Source organism: Cryptomeria japonica, chromosome 5 (assembly GCF_030272615.1).
Source record: "Cryptomeria japonica chromosome 5, Sugi_1.0, whole genome shotgun sequence".
Lineage (NCBI taxonomy): Eukaryota > Viridiplantae > Streptophyta > Pinopsida > Cupressales > Cupressaceae > Cryptomeria > Cryptomeria japonica.
Genome location: NC_081409.1, coordinates 781,247,489 through 781,270,737, shown reverse-complemented (window position 1 = coordinate 781,270,737; position 23,249 = coordinate 781,247,489). Strand labels below are relative to the sequence as shown.

The following is a 23,249-nucleotide window of genomic DNA, read 5'->3' as shown; positions in this document are numbered from 1 at the left end:
GATCTGATCTGAGGCTAATAATAAGAAACTTGTTCTTTATGATTTATGCATTTTAGTACTTGCATTTCTATATGTTCTTCATCATTTGGCATTGAAACAAACTTAAAAAAAAATAAAAATACAAAACAAGAACTCAGAAATCAGAAATCAGACCTTGCATGCAAAGTGTTTGACCAAATGTCAAACATCCAAAATTGAGAAAAAAAGATCAGATTGAGCAGGGGTTCTTACATCTGCAGGATCCACAAAGAAATTATTAGGGTGCCATTTGAAGAAACTGCCGTGAAAGATGTTGCATAACTTATTTTTTTCCCCTCCAAAGATAACAAACCAATCAGAAAGGATAAATTATTCATTGCTTGCCAGTTCTACAGAGGAGAAACTGGTGCTGAATGAATGAGCTCACACAGCATGGAATTAAGTTAGATAGGCAGTTGAAGCAAACAGAAGAGGTAAATGCTGGGTTAGGGTATAAATCGAATGCTGTGGCATATGTGAGTACATTTCAGATGCCATTTCACATTTTAAAAGATTGAGCAGGTAGATTCTTCCATCACTATCCTATTAATTCCTTAGATACATTTTTGACCTTCATTTACTTAATTTGGTCAGTACCGACTTGAATCAAATATTGGTTTCAAGGCTTACTAAGTCCTTGCTATTTGGACTTAGTACAGTGAAGATATTTCTATAACGTTAAAAAGTTTCTCTTGAGGATTTTATTGTTTATTTAAAGGTTTAACTTTCGTTTGAGTTATTGATATATTTGTAAGCTGAATTCAGTTGAATCTTTCCAGGAATGATCTGTAGAATTTCAAAATTTGCATTTTTCGTTCAATTTTTTCCTGATTGCCTTTGTTTATATTTATTATAAAATAACACCATGCATGCCAGTAACGTAGATATTGTGAGGATTCAATAGGTTTGTAATCTCTCTGACTTTCGAAAAATAATTTATAGCCTTTCTTATGTAGATATGCACAAGTTTTTTTGATTGATCACACACCTTGGGAATAATTTGCAAGAGGTTGGAAGATAATTTTTTGAGTTAAAGGTAAATACTTCCGAGGTATTGGTTTTATTTTTTTAATCTTGTTTTTTTGAACAGGGCTGAAACAACTTAGAATTGGTTGGCCAGCTCAGAGGGAAGCAACTGTCAAGGAGGGAAAATCAATAGTTTTTTCTGCCAATTCTGAATATATTGCAATCTTATTCCAGAATCAAGTTACAATTTTGAGTAAAGATGACAACTACACAGATGCCTGTGGAACCTTTACTGGTAATTGGTCTATAGCCATAACATATTTTATGCTTGTATGCTTATGCTAATATACCAAAATAAGCCATTAAAGTGAATGCTCATTGTTGGGAAAATAATTTTTTAATAAAAAATGGGAATCTTTCATTGCAAGAAGGAAATGTTAACAGATAAAGTGGCAAAAATTCACACTTATAAGATGTATTACAAATTAAATTTGCAGTTTTGGGCGAGCTATTGTAATGTTTGTATCTGTTGCAACACCTTGGAACTTTTAGTTCCATCAATGATAATAAACTGACATGTTTCGTGATTAAAAAAATGGAATAGTCTTATAGCATGAGAAATTTATTTTATAATTGTTTAACAGAGTTAATGTGTATATCATGGACCCTCTGTAGATTCAATAATATGGTGCCTAACTTAAATGCCATCTATTTGTGTTCTGTTTGTACTTGACTTCCATGGTATCGAAGCATTTTTTGTGAAATCATAACATGTGAAACCTTATGGAGTCCCATGTAAAAGTATAATCTTCTGGAATTTGTTAGGTTCTAAATAGAGATAAATACGAATACTAGGATGTTCACAAAAATGAAAGCAGCTCAAAGCCTTAAACAAAAAACAGAATTTCAGAAGGCCTGAAGCTATAGAATCCAAATCTGATTTCCCAACCAGATTTGCAAATTAACTTAGAACATTCCTTTGCACCACTTCATATGAACTGTTGTGACTAGCTGGAGGATGTTTGAAGCATATGAGAATTATTCTTGAAAATGACTATACAAAACTATATTACCTCACACTGCAAAATATGTGGCTTCTGACATGCATGTGTACCAAAGCAAGTTAGCACATATTCCGTACGGTGAGTACAAATATTTTCTCCCTCAACTTACCTATATATTTCTTAAGAATCATAGAGATTATATAAGATATCTGGGGTTGCTATTGCGCCCTAAATAATTTTTTAATCTTGAGCACTAAGGGGGATCATTTCCATATAATTTGTGATAGACGTTTTATAATTTGTTTAGAGCATTGGTTTTCTGACAGATCTAAATATTCTTCTTTAGCACAAAGCAACTTATTGTCAATATGCTTTTGCAGCCAGTCCATTTCTTTTAGCCGATTACAAAGAAATGTAGCTCCAATGTCATATTTGATCTCTGTGATGCCAGGTTCTGCTGCCTTAGGTCCTGTACCTAGATTGGGTCTGTTTGAGACAAACTTGGGGCAAACCTGGTCAGTGGACCTCACACCCTCCCAGTTACACCTAAAAGAAATAGTTTGTCCCATCCCTAAAAACTACACCAACTACATTAAAGATGCTTACAACATTAAACACAAAACTAAACAATTCTTTTCACCTTTCATTCATTACTCACCCAAAACTCCATTGCTACACTGCAACTTTTATAGTGTTCAAATGTTACTATCTTACTAGTCCTATAGTGTTAGATAACTGTGAGAAAGATCAAGCAGCTTGTAACAAGAAGGATTTTGTATTCAAGGTAAAATTTTTCAGTTATTTAAAGGTTTTTAAATTTTCTTTTTTCAATCTCTGCTAAAGTTTTTGTTTTGCTAAACTATTTTGTTATTTTTTTTTAATATTTTGATTTCCAACAAGTAACAAGCAATAGTAGTCCAGGGCTAGGCTTTTATAATCGATTATTTTAAAATTCTTTGATATTGTGTCTATTTTAAAATTGCTAGTTACATCTCCTTAAGAATGGGGGAATTTATAGCTTTGTGGAACAAGGGTTGACTAGGGCTTTCAAAATTGACACTTTTTGGCTGCTTTATGACTCATAACAATGATTGAGAAGCTTCCTAGAGGTGAGGGTTACGCTTGACACTGCAACAAGTGCTAGATTGAACATAAGAGCTTGTGGTGAAAGCCCATTTGTGTGAAATTCTAGATCAACAAACTAGAGCTTGTGGTGGACTGACCAAATTTATGCTGACAAAGGCAACAAAATCTTGCATGCATCAAAGAGCAAGAGAAAACGATCAATGTAGCTGAAAAATATTGATTTAAGTCTCATCTTGTGTCTAAGAATGGATCCAAATTGAGCGAGCCACTTATAGGGCCATCTTCTATTTTCTCCTATCTGTCCAACCATCAGTCATGATGGTGCAACCTTTAGTGCAACATATCTGGCGTTGTTCACCTAATTCCTTCTTCACATCATTTACCAATTGAGTCAAAATGGGTCCCCTCAAATCAAACTCAGAAGGGGCTCTGAACCCTGCCCCGCATATGGTAAGGGCATCAACCATTTCTTGCCAATAAGGAGACCTGTCACAAATAAATTAAATGAGATAAGTTAAGTATGTACTATGTAGTATGTATGAGAAAAAATAAAACGAAGAATCAAAGTATAAAAATTAAAACAATCAAACATAAAAACATTCACCTGGCTGTAAAGAATGGAACACTGTCGTGGACCCAAAACCTGGCAACTGCCATTTTAGCGGCATCATGGACCTCCTTGTTCCAACCCATGCTCTCAAGTGACTGTTGGGACCCAGGAGTAGTGCGAGGCACAAAGAAGGTATCCAACCTAGATTTACGAATCCTAGGTCCAATGCTAACATTCCCACTACAACTACCAGTGCTAGGAACATGAGAAGTGGCAGTGGCATTGGCACTTGCAGAAGCAGAATCGGAAACACCAGCACCAACAGTAGCAAACTGAGTGGGATGATATGGAGGTAAGGAAGAAGGGCCTCCAACACAACCTAACTGTATCCCTCTTCCTAAAGTTGTCTCTCTCCCAATGGCCGCTTGATCCTCCTTTTGCTTCTTTTTCCTTTCAATTTCCTCAACCATTACATAACAATCACGTACGGCCTCAGGGAGTGCTTTTAGGCATGGTTCGACATCATGTCCATGCACACCAGCAATATGGTATTTCAGTCTATATATACCTCCATGCAATATTGTTTTGCAAAATATACATTTTGTTTGCCCCTTTCCTTGCCTTGGAAAATCCTTGTGATATTTCCAATCTGGGTCCTTTCTAATGGGGGGTCTAGAAGCTGAAGTAGACATTGTAGGATAGTTTTGTGAAACTTGAAGTTGAGGCAAATAAGAAAGTGAAGTTTGTTGCAATAAAACATTACAAATACAAAATGAAATTAATACATACATTCCAAAAAACTAAGGTAGGGTTTGTAAATTTAAAAAAAATAAAAATTGTAGGGTTTGTCAAACCCTACTTTTAAATTTTTTTTTTTTTACAAACCCTACATACAACCCTTCATAGTACATAGTACATACAAACATACAAAAGATTTTGGAAGAAAATGTAAAACTTTCAAAATAAATGAATAAGAAATGGAATATTTGCATACAAGAAACAAAAAAATCTCCAAAAAAACAATCTCACCTCTTACAACAAGCTTGAAATAAGCTGCAAACTCTTCCTATCCAACTCTTGATACACCAAATCCAAACACAATGCAGCCCCAATGTGAAAAATTGAAGAAAACTTGAGCTTCCTCCTTGCTGGTTTTTCTTCTATGCACCCTTGTTTTTTTTTCCCAACTCACTTTACTCCTATTTTTGCAAGTGAATGAAATGAAGTTTACTTTCAGAGGTAGGAGATAATTAACCAAAAAAAATGGACTTTAAAATGCTATTAAAAATGTTGTTTTTTTGGTCTTTTTTGCCAGTAAACGTCAATCGAGTCCCAGGCACGAGACTCACCGAGTTTGGTGAGTTTTCTCTAAACTTGCCAACTCGGCGAGTTTGGCGAGCTCCAGAGACTTGGCGAGCATGTCTCGGGCTCGGACTCACTGAATTTGGCAAGTCTATGGCGATTTTCTAATCTTCGCAATAGAGCAACTGGTCCTCATGCAAGTTTGTTTCATATGCTCCATTAACACATTAACCTTGGAATACCTTTTGTATAAGAGAGTAGTCCCTAGCTTATGATCTCTATGGGGTGCCACATGAAATGGGATGGCATTAGCAAAAAAGAATCTACCAACGGAGGACTTTGTAGCTTCACGTCCTTTTATATTAAACAAAGATTCTACTGACCCTCCTTTCTCACTACTCACCTTCCTCTTTCCTCTTGTCTCAATTTGACTACTACTACCAATAGTGGATGCCATAGGCCCAGAGGTTTGTGAAGATGCAAAAGAAGGTGTCAGTATTGCCACACCTTGTTTCCACATTTCTGCCTCCATATGCAATCTATGACACTCTATCCTCTCCTCATCTGTTAACTTTGGACAAGCTATGACCCCATGGCCTGGAACACCCAAAAAGTAAGATTTTACCCTTATGTAGCTGCCCCAAGGCATTTCTCTCATAATATATCAGATGCTAAAAGATTCATTGAGAATAAAAATTAAAATACAATGGTAGCAATACATGCCTTAAATGCTAGAGATTAGAAAACTAGATTCTCAGAAATTACATAATGAATCATGATATAATCTGAGAATCTAGTTTTTTAATATCTAGCCTCTACGACATGTATTTTAAGTTTTATTAAAACTTAAATCTGTTTTATATCATGCAAAATTTAATGAACCATTTCGTTTTGCTGCCTAAACATATTAAAATGTATTTTTTGATGGTCTATTGACATATCATATGTGTCTACTATACATAAGCAGGAGCTCATGTATGGTATCTGAATGCTTGATTCATGCAGATGCAACTAAATTGTTTCGTGGAACTTTACCTTAAAAATGAGTGGACGCAAAATTTAAAAGCCTTAAAAAAAATCGCTTACCTTGCAGCCTAAAGACCAAACGAATTCGTTAGTTGCCAACTCTAGGCGATGATTTATTTCATCCAACATGCACAACAAGTTAATTCCATGATGCCAGCAGCCAGTGAAGTAAATACGAACCCTCCCTCCCTCAATCGCTAGTCAAAACTGTGCCAAAAGCCTGGAAATGAAGAAAATCTGACCTGTCGGGAATTTTTATCGCCGTATGGTAAGAGTGGAGAGATGAAACATTTATGTGATATAATCATATATCGTATGGTAAGACTTAAAAGTTAACTTAGTTAAGAGATGAAATATTTTATATTTATAATTTTATATGTTCCTTTTTAATTTTTTTAAATTTTTAAATATTTAAAATTTTAATATATCATATAGCCAAATATCGCCCGATATGAAACATGTTGATGTTATAGTAGCGGCAGGAGATTCTTTTCATATCTCTCTTTTCAAATAATATGCATTGCATATGAGGCCGACACAAGTCTGTGATGCCTCTATGTAATTTAAAAAAATTAAATGTGTGATCGCCAACTTGAGGGAAAAGTCACCTCAGTTTGTGTCTGAAAAGACGTCTCTCTTGAGACCGTCTATTCTTGAAAAGGCGCCTCGTTTTATCTATGTATTAATGCGATTCTCCTTCCTTTGTAAATCAAATACATTGTAGAAAGCCAACGATTAAAGGAAGAGTCGATATCTTCAGTCTAAACGATATCTTCAGCATAATAGATATCTTCTGCACATTGTCATATTACTTCTGATACTTAAGTTATAAAATCAGTGAAGAGTCTTCACATTATTATGACCTTGGGATTAAGGCAAATTCTCTATTATAAGTAAATTAAATCAGAGATATAATTCTCACAATTCTGTAATTTTTAATTTCTGACCCAAAACTTAACATGGTATCAGAGCAGGCTTAAGGAAAAGATCGTGATCAAAATTATTTAAACACCAAAATACTCTTCTCTTCTCCGTAGGACATCCATCTCAGCATCGAGAATGGTGAACGGACTCAAGGTCGAAGATAGACTTGATGGTGCCTCTAACTTCACCTCTTGGAAGTTTAGAGTTCTAATTGCATCGAGTTCGTAGAGAAAGAAGTGCTCGAGCCTTCCGATGAGACTGAGAAAACACAATGGAGAAAGAATGGCACTTAGGCCAAGAAGATATTGATTGATTCCGTAAAAACTCACCTTGTGCCCATTGTCTCCAAGTTAAAGACAGCCAAAGAAATGTTCAAAACTTTGGAAGGATTGTATGAGATCAATAACACCAACAAAGCTCTTGCTCTAAGGCAACAACTTCATCACATCAAGATGTCTAAAGGAGATCTAGTTGTCTCCTTCTTCACGAAGATTATTGAATTGAAGGATCAACTATGTGCCATTGGAGACATAGTTGAAGATAGGGACTTAGTCATGTTGGCACTTAATGGTCTTCCTCAATCTTGAGAGCCTTTTATCCAAAGTATCAGTGGAAGATCTAAGCTACGAAAGTTTGATCGCCTTAGAGAAGATTGCATTCAAGAAGAATCCAGGTTGGCAGCAAGAGGTATTGGTTGTAGCTCTCACAATGAAGACAATTATGTTCTTGCTACTCAAACATCAAAGAGGAAAAGAAGAGAAGGGAGAAAAGGAAATTTCAAGAGGAATAAAGACAAGAAATCAGATGCTGCTCCTGAATCAAAGAAGAAGAAGGATCTCTCCCATATTCAGTGCTTTAGATGTGACAAGTATGGTCACTATGCTAAAGATTGTCCAACAAGATCAAATCATCATGCCTCTATTGCGGATGTGGATGATGTCTCTCCTCTGAAAGAATCAAGAGATAATTCAAGTGGATTTCTATTAATTTCTGCCCTATCAAGCAATGTTCCAACCGATAGTACCACATGGTTGATTGATAGTGGTGCTTCACGTCACATTACATGATATAAAGAACATCTCTTAGATTTAGTAGAAAGAGAAACTCACACTTCAAGTGATAATTGGAGATGATGCTTGCTATTCAGTAAAAGGTGCTGGAAACACCTCCCTTCACCTAGATTCTAGGATCCCTCTTCATTTGAGTGATGTCTTATTCCTACTAGGAATCAAGAGGAATCTTATATCAATTTCAGCTTTAGAAGACAAAGGATATCAAGTTGCATTTTCCAAGGGAAAAGTCCTTGCTTGGCCAAAGAACTCTAGCATCAAAACAACCTGAGTTATTGGTGTTTGTCAAGAGAGTCTATATAGACTATCCACTCGTCCAATTCAAGCATTGATGCATGATTCCACCAGGTCAAGCGAGCTATGGCATAGGAGACTTGCTCACCTTCACTTCAGAGCTCTTCCATCCATGGAGAAGATGGTTACCGGCCTTCCAAAACTCAGCCAGCTTGTAGAGGATGCGCAATGGATAAGAATACTAAGGGTCCTTTTCATAGTAGTGAAAGTAGATCAAAATGTATTCTAGATCTTGTTCATTCTGATTTGTGTGGTCCAATGTCTGTGGCATCCTTAAGTGGTTTTTGGTATTATGTAACTTTCATTGATGACTACTCTAGAAAGACTTGGATTTATTTTTTGAAGTCTAAGGAATTTGAAGAAGTGCTTGAGAAATTCAAAGAATTTAAGGCTCAAGTAGAAAATTTGTCCAGGAAAAGGATCAAGATTCCGAGATCTGATAATGGTGGAGAATACACCTTTGGAAGCTTCCGTAATTTCTGTATTGAGGCAGGGATTCAGAGGGAGTTTTGTGTTGCAATCCCCAACAAAACGGAGTCGTGGAAAGGAAGAATAGATCCATAGTTGAGGCAGCCAAAGCTATGATCCATGATCTAGACTTACAAACCTTCCTTTGGGCAGAAGCATCCAGAACTGCAGTGTATGTTTAGAATCAGAGCCCTCATCGAATATTGGAAAGTATGACTCCTGAAGAAGCATTTACAGGTGTGAAACTTGAGGTTAGTCATTTGAGAATCTTTGGTTGTCCTATTTATGTTCATGTGCCTAAAGATAAGAGATCTAAGTTAGAACCATTTGGCAAGAAAGGGATATTTGTGGGTTATAGTCAAAAGCCTTCAGGATTTACATTCCAAGACAAAAACAAATAGAGATCAGCAGGGATGTCTCTTTTGAAGAAGATGTTGTAGTCAAAAGATCTAAAGGTTCATACATGGAAATAGATAATGAAGACCAGGAGACTCCTCAGGACATGGACATTGATCATACTCCCGAGATTCAGAGGGAGTCTACTGAACCTTAAGAGGCTATTGATCCAGTTGAGCCTTTGGAACCTACTGATGGTTCGAGAGATATTGCTATAGGACGAAAGAGATCTATGGGCAAGACAAACTATGCAAGACGCAGAAAAGTATGCAGCTCCTAGAGGCACATTCAGAGAAAGCAAAAGACCACAAAAGTTTCCAAGCTATGTGGCATCAATGAGCCACATCATTGAGTTTGAGCCTTCCAGTGTTGAGGAGGCATCAATTCAGCAAGTGTGGAAAGATGCTATGACAGAGGAGTATGAGTCCATTCTCAAGAATGATGTTTGGGATGTTGTACCTAGACCAGAAGGGAAATCAGTTGTATCTTCCAAGTGGCTTTTCAAGATCAAGCATGTAGCTGATGGGAGTATTGAAAAGTACAAAGCAAGATTTGTGGCTAGAGGATTCTCTCAGAAAGAGGGAATAGATTATGAGGAGACCTTTGCTCCCGTTGCTCGGTATACATCCATCAAGACTATTATTGCTATTGCATCAGCTAAAGGATGGAAGCTACACCAAATGGACGTAAAAACAACATTCCTTAATGGTGTAATTGAAGAAGAAGTGTACATTGAACGACCAGATGGGTTTGTGATTCATGGAAAGGAATCTCATGTATGTAGATTGAAAATGCATTGTATGGCCTTAAACAGGCACCTTGTGCTTGGTATGAGAGGATTGATCGATACTTGATGAGCTTGGGATTCTCCAAGAATGATGCAGATTCAAATCTCTACTTCAAGGTAATTGATGGTGAGACTCTAATATTGGTTCTTTATGTTGATGACTTATTTACCGGAGAAGAACATCTCATTGTCAAATGCAAGGAGTTAGCTTTTGAGTTTGAGATGAAGGATTTAGGTCTTATGCATTACTTTCTAGGATTGGAGGTGTGGCAAAGACCCAATGAGATTATTCTAAGTCAAGGAAAATACATCATAGATATCTTGAAGAGATTTGGGATGATGGATTGCAAATCTATGGCTACACCTATGGAAACAAATTTGAAGAAATTGAGTGAGTCTACAACTAGTTCAGATCTAGTAGATCCCACCATGTACAAATAGTTGATTGGATCCTTGATGTATCTAGTCAATACTAGACCCGACATTTGCTATGCAGTGAGTGCCCTCAGTCAGTTCATGTGTGAACCAAGGCAATTCATCTAGTTGCAGCAAAGCATATCTTGAGATACTTACATGGCACAGTAGGATATGGCTTGAGATATACTTCCAAGGTTGATTTGAAGTTACAAGGCTACTTTGATTCTGATTTGGCTGGGAGTGTAACTGACAGGAAGAGCACCTCTGGATGTTGCTTTAGTTTGGGGTCTGCCATGATTTCTTGGTGTAGCAGGAAGCAGTCTTCAGTGGCTCTAAGCACTACAGAAGCTGAATATATTGCAGCATGTGTAGCAGCTTGAGAAGCAGTGTGGCTTCGGAAGCTCCTTGCAGGGTTATTTGGACAATATTTGGAGCCTACTACTATTCATTGTGACAATCAAAGCTATGTGAAGCTATCTGTCAATCCCGTGTTCCATGACAGAACAAAACATGTTGAGATCAAATACCATTACATCAAAGATATGGTATTGAGGAAAGCTATTCTGTTGAGATATATTTGTACTGATGATCAGATAGCTGACATTCTCACCAAGCCTCTCTCCAGAGTGAAGTTTGTGCATTTTCGAGACAAGCTTAAAGTTGTGGAGAATGAAGCCCTTGCTGAGAGGGAGACTCAACATTAGCGATCCTTTGTGATTTGCTATAATGCATTTTTCTCTGAGATAGAGAAATTTGAGGTGAAAACCCTTGTCCATCTCTGAGACGGAGATGCGGTTCTTTCCACCCTCTGGGAGTAGCCATGGTGGATGTCATGTGAGAGACTCCATGACAACATCACGTTGAGAGACTCCGTGATGAATTCTTTGTACTTGTGTTTTTCCACACATGGGAGTAGTCATGGTGAACATCATGTTGAGATAACTTATATTAATAATTTAAGATCGTTGCCTTTTAAATTTTTGATAATTGGAATGATTTAGGGCAAATAATTTGGGGCCCACGTTAGGATTTTTTTTTGAAAATATGGAAATTTTTTAATGTTTTTAGCTAACCCCAGCCGTGGGGGACATCCAGCCATCCCCGAGACGGATTGGGGACGTCCCAGCCATCCCCCCCGTTCTTGGGATGTACGGACGCCCCCCACGGCTGGGGCAAACGTCTCCCCGTTTTCGAAATGTTCCCATCAAATTCCCACATTTTGGGGAGGGGGGAAATGTCCCTTGGTCATTCCCAAGTCCTTAAAATGCCCCCAGGTTTCGTAGGTTTGAAATCTTCATGTAGAAATTTGACTTTCAAATAAGCATATCAATAGCAATAAATGCATGGAAAACATCTGCTGTCATAAAGGTTTGAAAACTACATTTAATTGCTGATTACAACTGCTGGTCATAATTTTGGGAGATAATAATAAGTTTGAGACATCATTACATGAAGAAGATATGGATAAAAATTACAACATGAGTACCTTGGAAAATTAGGACCTTCCAATCGCAAATAGGGCTGTTTGATCAATGGGAGCTCAATCACAGATAGCTGCAACTACTGCAGAAGCAACGGTCCCAAACTTCATGAAATGACACCCCTAAACTCCAGAACTGCCTCTTACCTTCAAGGATACTCACTCAGCTTGCTCCAACTATTCAAATCAGTCTCACATAGGCATCAAAGGCTGCTCATTAAGGTCTGAACCATAGAGTAGGAAAGAACACATCTGAAAATTGCATGAAAACCTTCAGCTACAGCATAAATACTCCAGCTCTAACCTCCCAAACACTCCAAGGCAACATTCAAGTAATCACCAACATAGAAACTAAACCTTTTAACTGTTTTGTCATCTCCATAAGGCCTGAAATGAATTTATGTAGATCTGTAATTAAAACAGCAGCAGTCACTAATTCTGTTCAAGGGTCCCAAATAGGGATGGGTAGGCATGATTCCACATAGCACAGTCCAAACTGTTCACTGAGCCCTCAAGCTGATTTGACAATTCATAGCCTCATTCTGTCCACAATAAATTGCAAAAAAATCACCCAAAACTCAAAGGAACACCAAGAAGGTCACACGTGGGAATCCCAAACAATGGCAGCCTGCAAGGATGGGCAATTTTCTCTATAAAATCAAAGCTAACTGAAAACCCTTTGAAAGTACATGGAAAGGGGGTGCCTAGGGCTGAAGATCACTCAGCAACAATACCCACAAAAAGTTCATCAAACCCTAGTCTTCAATGTGCATTGACGGATTTGACCAGCATAATGAAGGGTACAGCTAGGTCTGGAATAAACTCTGCAAACAACTCTGAAAACCACAGCAAAAACTCCCGAAAACTAAAGCCTTTTAAAATCAACCAAAAATTTCACAATCAGCTCACGTCAAAGAAAATGAAGATTCATTTTCTTTGAAAACCTGAATCCAAACTTCATTATTGTAAGAATTTGTCAAATATAGCCAAGATCTTGAGCACAATGAATAGCACAAGAGAGAGACAAAAGATATGATAAGAATAAACTATATTCTAATCAAGATACAAAACTAGATCAACTGGATCATTACTGGATCATTACATACAATGTAGATGAGCCTGCTTATAAAGGCAAGGCCATATGGAAATGTGACCACACAATCATGACATGTGACTTAATGAGAAACAAGGGTAGGTGAGGGCAGGTAGGAGAAATATTAAAATATTCCACAAGAGGTGGATCACCCACCGAAGGGTGGAATGTAATAACAAGATAAGACCACAAAAGGTGAAATTTCTCCTACATGCGTCATCCCTATGTGCACACTTCCTAAGTGTCTCATATCCAAATTACTATGAGATGCATTATCCTAAGTCAACTTAAGTGTAATTATGAGGCATAATTTACACCATCAATTATAAACCTTTGTGTTTCTTGAGTGGAAACACTAGACCAACTAGGGTGGGTCTCTCACCACCAAAATCAGCAGATTGAAGAGGGTTTTCGTCTTCAACAATCCCAAGAAGAACTCTCAAGGTTCATTTCAACAGTTTTTCAATGTGTGCAAACTCAAAATGAGAGAATGAGAGCCCAAAACCCAATATATAGACTTCGAGGGAGAAATTAGGGCAAATTCAAATATTTGAAAAACAACTTATGTCTCCCATAGACCAAACATCACAATTGGAGACAAACTTTTTGAAATATTAGTTCACTTAAATATTAAAAAGTCACTTTTAAAAAATTTAAGTGAAAATATAAAATAAATTTCCATCACCTTACCAAAACATGGCAAGACATAAAAATTGAAGATGGAACATGCCAAAATCAATTGAAGCTGAAAGACCATAATTGATGCCTACACAAGCACATACTATAAATAGCAGTCTATTCGAGAACCAAAGAGAACAAACCTTAAAAAACCCAGAAAAATCTGTGCCATGCAAGAAGTTACTATAAACAGTAGTGTTCTTCGAGGACCAAAGAGAACAAACCCCCAAAAACCAAGAAAGATTGTGCTAGATGAGCACTTACTATAAATAGCAACTACTGTCAAAACTCACTGAAATTGAGATCTAAGCTCACCAAGAACTTTGGAACTCTCCCAGTGCATCAGGAAATCTATGGAAAACTTTGAAAATTGGCAACCGCTTGCAAAACAAGATGGTGTAAAAATGGGGACATTACATTTCAAGAAAAGCCTTCCTCACTCAACTGGTTTGATTTTGATATGTCAAATGGTGGAGAGAAGGCTTGTCCAAGCATTAGAGGAATTGCTAGAGGCTCTTTTGGTTAATTATCTCTACAGGTTTCTTGTGATGATGAAATCACTCAACCTTGACTGCTGGCAAAAGGCGGATTATAGCAAGATGATTATTAGTTGATCCTCTGCCCAGGCCAAATGTCTATCTTAGTTTTAGGTGTTTTCTTTTATGAAAATCTCTATGTTTTGGGTTGGTATATGTTCAATTTCTTCTGGCTGCTATGGTTAAGAACAAATACTGCATGATTACTACAAGATCTTTTGGTTGTTCCTGGGGATTAAAGTTGGATTTATCTCATCTTTTGTTGAAAAACTCACTGCTTTCCTGGTCAGCTTAAAAACTGATGATGATTTACTCATCCAGTGTTTATAATAACATATAATTGAATTTTATCAAAAAGTGTTGGTTGTCATAGGTCAACAATGCTGATCAAAAGTATGATTTACCTCTGCTGCATACCAAAGAATGAAATAATCATAATAATGTCTACTAATTACCAAGGTAGCTCAGCATAACTTGAAATTACAGAAAGAAGACGTCATAACAAAGAAATCCTAGAGCTGAAAATATAACTGACACTAAAAAGTATAAAAGATCCTAATTAGAGTTCCCAGTAGATGAATTCAAAATGAATATTGCCTTGGACAAGTCAAAAAAGATAAAGCCACATGATAGAAATATAAATAACCATGTGTAAAGAAGCTCCTGAATAATCTAAAGACGGCTTATATTTGTTGGTTAGACAACAAAAGCTCAATTGACTGTGAGGGCAAAGCCTTTCTAAGACAAGAGGGCATGATACATACCTAATTGTCATTAATTACCAAGGGTTGCTATGAAGTGTGTGATCTCACCTTAGAGAGATAATACCTAATATGTCTGTTGGCTCACATATACCCTATCAACTATTAGCTCTATTCTTAGCTTTCCTACTCACATTTCTACCTATGCAATTCCTTGCACATTTCTTCATGTATAACTGCTCAATATACTACACAATCTGTATTGTAATCTGGAGTAGAAGGGCCAGAAACTTCATTATCCATAACTGTGAATACCTTTCTGGGGGACTGAATAGAACTATGTAATGATTCATTGCCATCCAATCTGATTGAGGATGGCAGATAATACTGACTACAAATTGTATACATAGGCTCCTACTCAATCATATGTAACTCAAAATTCGATTGTAGCTTACAAAGACACTCCACGACTTTCAGAGCCAGTCCTGAGTGAACTCATCCAGGTGTATGTAATTGTATGAAGGTTGTATTGTGGCCTGCCTATTATATTCATATTCTCCGAGGAAAAACCCTTTCAGATACAAGTACATGTTATATACCTAATTAAGTGTCATTGACTATCAAAGGTTCCTGTGAAGTGTCTTATCCTATGATCATCTTAGAGAGACAAGACCTATCCACATGTCCCTTGACTTGTATGTATACCTTATTGAATTTTGATGATCAGAGATGTAAGCAATCAGATATGTTAATTGGGTGCTCACACACATATTGTCTATTCATCGATTGTATGTGTTCATCAATTCAATTATATATATAGTGGTGGTGTCCCTTCACTAGGGGTCACCACTTTTGTCCCAATAATTATATTATGTTATTATATAACATAATTATATTATTATATTATTGTATCATAGTAATATAATATAATCTTCAATAATATAAAATAACTATAATTATATTATTATATTATATAACCTCAATAATAATAATATAATTATTATGTCATAATAATTATATTATCACAAATATTATCCCTATATAATAATTATAATGCCTATCAATATAATTATTATATCACAATAATTATCACAATTAACAATATAATAATTATAATATAATTATATTATAACATAATATAATTATATTATCTTACAACTAATAATATTATATTATCAATATAATCACAAGCTTTGTGTTCTTTAAGTAGGTCTGTGGATTCCGACCCCAGCTACAATAAAATCAACACTCCCTCTTAGCTAGGGAGCAATCCTACTTGACATCTTCAATAAGTAATAACACCTTATAGTAAACACAATAGCTCCATTTATTGTGTGAGAGAAAGATATCACCTCACCTTGATATCAAAGGTCATGGCATATCCACAGATATCACGTCACATGATATCCACCATAACCACATAATGTAATATCCACCATAACCAAATAATGTAATATCCACCAGATATCCACGTCTTACATATCCACCATTATGGCATTTAAGGATATTACTTCATGGCATGTCCATGGATATTACGTCACATAATATCCACCATGAATATCTCTTTATGTAACATCAACCATCATGGCTTATCCACGGATATCATGTCTCATGATATCCACCATCAACAAATATTACTTCAAGAGATATCAACCATCATGGCTTATCCACGGATATCATGTCTCATGATATCCACCATCAACAAATATTACTTCAAGAGATATCAACCATCATGACATATCCACAGATATCATGTCTCATGATATCCATCATGATGGTAAAATCGATATTGTAAGATCGTCACCTTACAATAAAGATCACATATACAAGTGTTCATCATTGAGAGATCGTCACCTCCCAATGATGTTCACAGGGGCCCATCAAGCACTGAACCAATGAAGTCATGGAGTCACACACATGACGATAATCATGAACAATATCAGATTATACATTAAACATCTTAGAGAATATATTATTACTATTGAAAACAAATCAATATTGCTGAGACTCAATCTCAGCTAGGGCTACATTTTCTACCATACCAAGCTTACCTCAAAAGTATGCAAACTTTATTCTAGAGAGAGGCTTGGTGAGGGTATCTGTAGTTTGTTCATTTGTACTAATATATCTCAATTGAATAACATACCTTTCCGCTTGATCTCTGCATGCCTTGACCTTTCATGAAATACAAGGTTGGAGTTTGCATTACTCGTGGTGAATCCCAAGCTCACCAAGTATCCATCCATCCAGGGATATCACATGGAACTCTATCTCGTGAATCATAGATTCCTCTAACCGTTACAATTTCCTGATCACTAGAGAAACCATCTAGACATGGTCCACTCTCACTGAACCAATATGACCAAGATCCTTGGAAGTTAACTGAAGCAAATCCTCTAGCTGCTCTCTTTGAAGCTCCAAGTACTTGCATCAACCTCCTGACCTCCTCATCCAAGGTTGCCTTTGTTGGTTTGTCAGACTCCCTCTGAATCTCCAAGTATTTGCATCAACCTTTAGACCTCCTCGTCCAAGGTTGCCATCATTGGTATCATATTTGTAGTGGCCTTGTAGTCCATGATAGTTGCAGCTGATGCAAGGACATTCACAAAACTTGATTCCTTTTTGTAGGCCTTGTGCGCAGAACCAACAACAGAAGCTAATGTATCATTACTGTCATTTGCATTTGAATCGGCTACATTCACAGTTTCTCCTTTATTTGAAGTGGAAATAGTATTCAAATCCATTCCTAATAGGATACTATTCTGTCGATTTAAATTAGCATCCTTTGCAACTGTGACTTCTGCACTTTTTCTGTTATGCTTGTCATTGTCTACAAGGGCACTAGATGTGACAACGACATCTATAGGACCCGACACTGGTGGACTACCAATCATCACACCAAAAGGAAGGGGTCCAAAGAAGATCACTCATGAATTAAGGAGCTTGAACATAATGGAACAGAGATAGTCACATTCACCAACGAAATCACCAATGCTCACCAACGACGAAAATAAATAACAAGTTAATACATTAATAGAATATACGACCACCATCAATATATCTATGTGTATGCGAGCCTCCAATAACTTAGTGAATCCACCACAAAGCACTATCGCCTCTTGCACAGATCTTCAATCGATGGCATTGAAGGACGATCATCAAACCATATAATTGAAAGATATCATGTGCCAATTATAGTACATACGAGCCACACAACAAGTCGACTCAAGAAGATTGCAGATTTGAAGCCCACTGTTACACAACACTTATTTTCTCTTACAATCTAAGAAGCTTTCATTTTTCTTGCCAAGGAATTATAGGATAAATTTGGGCATCTTCTAATAGAGTAGAATAAACATCAGCAGACAACTACACCCTTCAACTTTAATATGTGGAGTGATGGATAGCCGCTTCTGACATAGGCGTCGATCGACTCTATGAAATGACAGACATACACCGTCTTGGAATTGCAGTCACAAGATCTCAATGAACCTGACTGTAGCTTTGCCATGTAAGAAGCAAGTATAAATAGTTTTCTGGCCGCCTCTGCAATACAATCGATATCCACTGATGCAGTACGAGTATTATTTGTCATTAATGTTTCCTTTGCCTCTCATCGTCTCCTTGTCGGTGCCCCCACTGGTTCTAGGTTGATGCTGATTGTCAGTCAAAGCAATCAATGCCTGCTTGTCGCCGCTGCCATTAGTTATGTCGTCCATCATCGTCTCCTGGTCGCCGCCCCCACCAGTTCTGGGCTGCGTCTCATTCACGGTAATGTTTTTACCGTCTAACTCTTTGTTGTTCATAGCCTCGATGACAGCCATCATTGCCTCCTCATCGCTGAAGGTCACGGAGCCGAATCCGGACCTTCCAGTTTCGTCGTCATCTAAAATCTTGCACTCAAGGATCTAGCCAAACTGGCTGAAAGCGTCACGAAGGCTGTGATCATTGGTGGTCCGAGCAAGCGTTGCAATAGCACTCGAGGTCGCAGAATGGAGACTAGCAATGAGGCAATGAGCTAGAGGCTTCATCGTTTGATGGATATCGCCTGCCCACGCTCGAGTATGCCATCCATCCTTGACTTGTGCATTTACCAATGTTGGTGCATACGAGCCGTATTCATGAAGACTTGCCCAAAATAAAAGTAATGGAGGCTACGTTAAACTCCCAATCTTTAACAGATACATCCTTCACGTCAAAAAACAAGGCAATGATGCCATTCCTAGATGAACTTGGCCCAGGTGAATACAAGCGCTATTCATCTGTTATATCAATATATGCATCATCACAACACCAACAGGAAGTATCGATCGATAACAGAGTCCCAGATGGAATGAATATGGAAGCGACTTCCTTTTCTTCTCTAAACACCCCCAATAAATATAGTGATGCCAGTAATGGGAGAGATGAGCCATCTCTGTGAATACATTACAAATGTGAAGGCAACAACGATAATGGAGAACCTCCAAAATTTGTAAACTCCCATTTACGAATGAATGAAATAACCCATATCCATACTGATAATGAAGCTTACAAATGTCCCCAACAAGATTGTTAACTCTGTCTGATATCGGGTCATCCTTCTACGATACTAGGTTGCTTGGCCATGTGGTGTTTTGTCTAGGCATGGTCAAGATTTCTGAGCGTTTTTGTTCTCTAGTGTGCGTTCAGACACTTCGCCCATCCATGATGCTCACATCTATGGCCAACTTTCTTCCGACCAGGGTTTCGACAAATACATGCTTGCCAACAGGAGATAATAGTTTCCATAAACCCTGGACTCCCAGGACTTCTGTTTTGTTTGCTTTCTTCCATTGCTATGAAGGAAACTTACATCTCCAATCAAATCTGGAACCCGCTCTAATACCATGTTGAATTTTGATGATCAGAGATGTAAGCAATCAGATATGTTGATTGGGTGCTCAGACACATATTGTCTATTCCTCGATTGTATGTGTTCATCAATTCAATTATATAAATGTTGGTGGTGTCCCTTCACTAGGGGTTACCACTTTTGGCCCAATAATTATATTATGTTATTATATAATATAATTATATTATTATATTATTGTATCATAGTAATATAATATAATCTTCAATAATATAAGATAATTGTAATTATATTATTATATTATATAACCTCAATAATAATAATAATACTAATAATACTAATATATTTATTATGTCATAATAATTATATTATCACAAATATTATCCCAATATAATAATTATAATGCCTATCAATATAATTATTATATCACATAATAATTATATTATCACAAATATTATCCCAATATAATAATTATAATGCCTATCAATATAATTATTATATCACAATAATTATCACAATTAATAATATAGTAATTATAATATAATTATATTATAACATAATATAATTATATTATAACATAATATAATTATATTATCTTACAACTAATAATATTATATTATCAATATAATCACAAGCTTTGTGTTATTTAAGTAGGCCTGTGGATTCCGACCACAGCTACAGAAAATCAACACTTATTACCTATCAACTATATTTGCAGCTTTCCTATTTCTTTTTTATACATATTTCTAACCATGTAATCCTTAACATATTATTTTGTAGTACACCCCCCTTGATATACTACATAATCTGTATTATTATTCACCATGAATAGCTTGGTGAGAGACTGAATAGGGCTATGGAATGATTCAATACTATCCAAGCTGATTGAGGAAGGTTGGAAGACAATAGTAACCACAATTTTTTTTTCACAGATGGTGAAGATTTGATTTTGTAAGGAATACCTTGTATATAAAGGATACAATTTAATGTGTAAAATAGTTTCAAGATGCAAACGGTTTTTCCCTCCGTAATAAAGAGCATGTTTGGGCATTGACCTCAAGGTACTTCCAGATGCAATTCCATTTATGAATACAATGTTAAAGGGAATAGAATAGTGCATCTATCTTGTTTGGTGGAGGGTGTGTGGTTGTTTGCAAATATAATATTGCATCTTTCACTCCTGGTTAGAATTTTCAGTGCTACCTGACGGCATCATTATTTGTAATGTTTCAACTGCCACAGCTCTACCTGAATCTGAGGCTTTCTTGTATGGAGTTTGGGTGGATAATCGGAATATCCTTGCAGTATCTGATAGCTTGGATACTATATACTTTCTAAAACCAAATGGAGAAGAGCTGACAAGGATTCCAAAAAACCATTTACAAGCAACGGGGGCAATTATTGGATTATTTGTATGGGAGGATCAGAGCGCTAATAAATATGATAGGTATTTTGTAAGTTATACTTTTTTTCTTTTCCATGATGTTTATAAATGAATATGGTATACAGAACTTTTCAGAAATAATTTTGAAACATTTATTTCACAATTTTCAAATTGTTAAGTTTGCCTTTTTTCATCTTAATGGGCAGCAATCTTGCAGGTATCATATCATTGTTATTACAGCAGATTGTATTCTTCATCAAGTTGTTGTTGATGGGGAAAATATTGCAATTGCTTCTTCCAGCAGCAAGCCAGTCCAACAGTCAAAACTGAGAAAGCAACACCCCTTTGGTATCTCATGTTCTTGCTTTCACCGAGGCCTTTCTATGCTTGTTTTGGCAGGGCCTATAAGAATGGATGAAAGAGATGAAGGTGTTGCAGGTGAGCTACACAATAGGATTGCAGTTTTCACATTAATTCTTCTATCTAGTTATATGCGTGACCATTTCTAGATTTTGTTCTGGAACATAATGTTCCTACAAGTTGGGGTTCTTTCCCAAAAGGTGAAAGAATATATATTTACTGAGCCATTAAGTGTTGTTTATTTATTACCATCTTACTTCCATGATGTAAAGAATACATCGTAACATACTTACAAAGCTTCTGATAAAACTTGTGTATATATTTGTTTAAATTAAAATTAAAATTTAAGAACCTACTTTAAATTTGTATTTTGCTTTCAGGAAAATCCTTATTTTACTCTATTGTTTTCATAACATTTTTCAATTCTTTTACCATTCAGGTATATATGGTCTATCTGTCTGGCGCTTAACAAAGACATCAGATCTAGAGCTGATCTGCTTTCATTCACAACTTAGAGGAGTACTCTGTTTTCCAAAGAGTCACTCAGGACCATTTTTTTCTCCAAAATTGATCATTGCATCTTGTGGAAGGCATCTTGCAGTCTTGGATTTGACAGAAAATTTGTGTGTCTTAACCCTGGAAGGGAGGCCACACTCAGATGAAATTTCCCTTAGTGAAAATATTGTGAAAAATTTAGATGAAGGAATAACTACTGCAAGTCTACATGGCATTAGAGATATTGCATGGTGGTCTAAGGGGAAACTTTTGGTTGTGAAAACAAATGGATCTGTTAATGTAGTTGATATCCCTAGTTTCAACAATATTCTAGAAGAGGTGCCACTGTTTTCTTCACCAGTAGTGGGAAAAAATCAGCAATCTGAAGGGCATATTTTTGTTTTAGAAACTTTATTTTCTGAGCATTTATCAGAAGAGATATCTGAATCAGTAGAGCCAAAAAGTTCTGAGGATGTGCTAGGTAGTACGAAGAATTCTTCCCAAACTTATCCTGAGAATGGAAGCAGAGGCGTAGGATGGAAGTTGATATCTCTATTGGAACAGTCAGCATCTCAAAAATATAAAATACTGATAAATGGTCAGAAATATGAGGCTGCACATCAGTTTGCTATCCAGCAAGGACTTGATAAAGATGAAGTGTTCAAGTCTCTATGGCTGCATTCTGATTATGGAAAAGAGTCAATCCAAAAATATTTGCCTAATATTGAAGACCGAAGTTGGGTGCTTTCAGAGTGCATTGATAAGGTAGGTTCAAGTGTAGATTCTATACATGCTATTCTCTCATATGGGCTTCTTGAGACAGAGAATAACAAATTTGAAGGAAAGCAGAAAGCTGATAGCAGTACAATGTGGAAATATTGTACAATGAGACTCCGCCTCCTGCAATACAATGACAGGCTTGAAACATTTTTAGGAGTCAACATGGGCAGGTAAACTTACACTTGGATTCTATGTATAATTGTATATTCAAATTATTAATTTGGAGCTGTATTTGGAAACAGTCTCAAGTATAGAATAATGTTTTAGGGTCAGCATTAATTAGTTTGGGGCTAAGAAGCAGTTTGTGGAGCCTTGTGTTCAGATCCTATCTTCTTAACAGGCATAAAACCTTATATTTTTTTTCTGTTGTTGCCAGACTTCTTTGCTTGGCCACCGAGATATGACATATGACATGATCCTTTTTCTTTGATAATTAGACTGTCTACTTTATGCCATATCCCCTTGTTTGTTCATGAGATTTGTCTTGAATTCTTTCTGTTGCAGTTGCTATCTTCTTCCCATTATGAGAGCTATTTTTCCTCTTACAATAGAAGGTAAATGACTAGGCTATCAATATAGTGAGTCCATCATCTGAACACGGAA

General features: G+C 36.5%; 1 protein-coding gene across 3 annotated transcripts in view; it reads left to right on the top strand.

Annotated features, from left to right (window-relative positions):
* The window catches only part of LOC131050748 (MAG2-interacting protein 2), a 97,721-nt gene that overhangs the window by 16,758 nt on the left and 57,714 nt on the right, over positions 1-23,249 (top strand). For all 3 annotated transcript variants that reach the window (XM_057984998.2, XM_057985002.2, XM_057985001.2), the window contains exons 4-7: positions 1,109-1,279; positions 20,870-21,074; positions 21,229-21,449; positions 21,811-22,816. In XM_057984998.2, the coding sequence (XP_057840981.2) occupies positions 1,109-1,279; positions 20,870-21,074; positions 21,229-21,449; positions 21,811-22,816 (1,603 nt within the window). The remainder of the gene's footprint in view (positions 1-1,108; positions 1,280-20,869; positions 21,075-21,228; positions 21,450-21,810; positions 22,817-23,249) is intronic.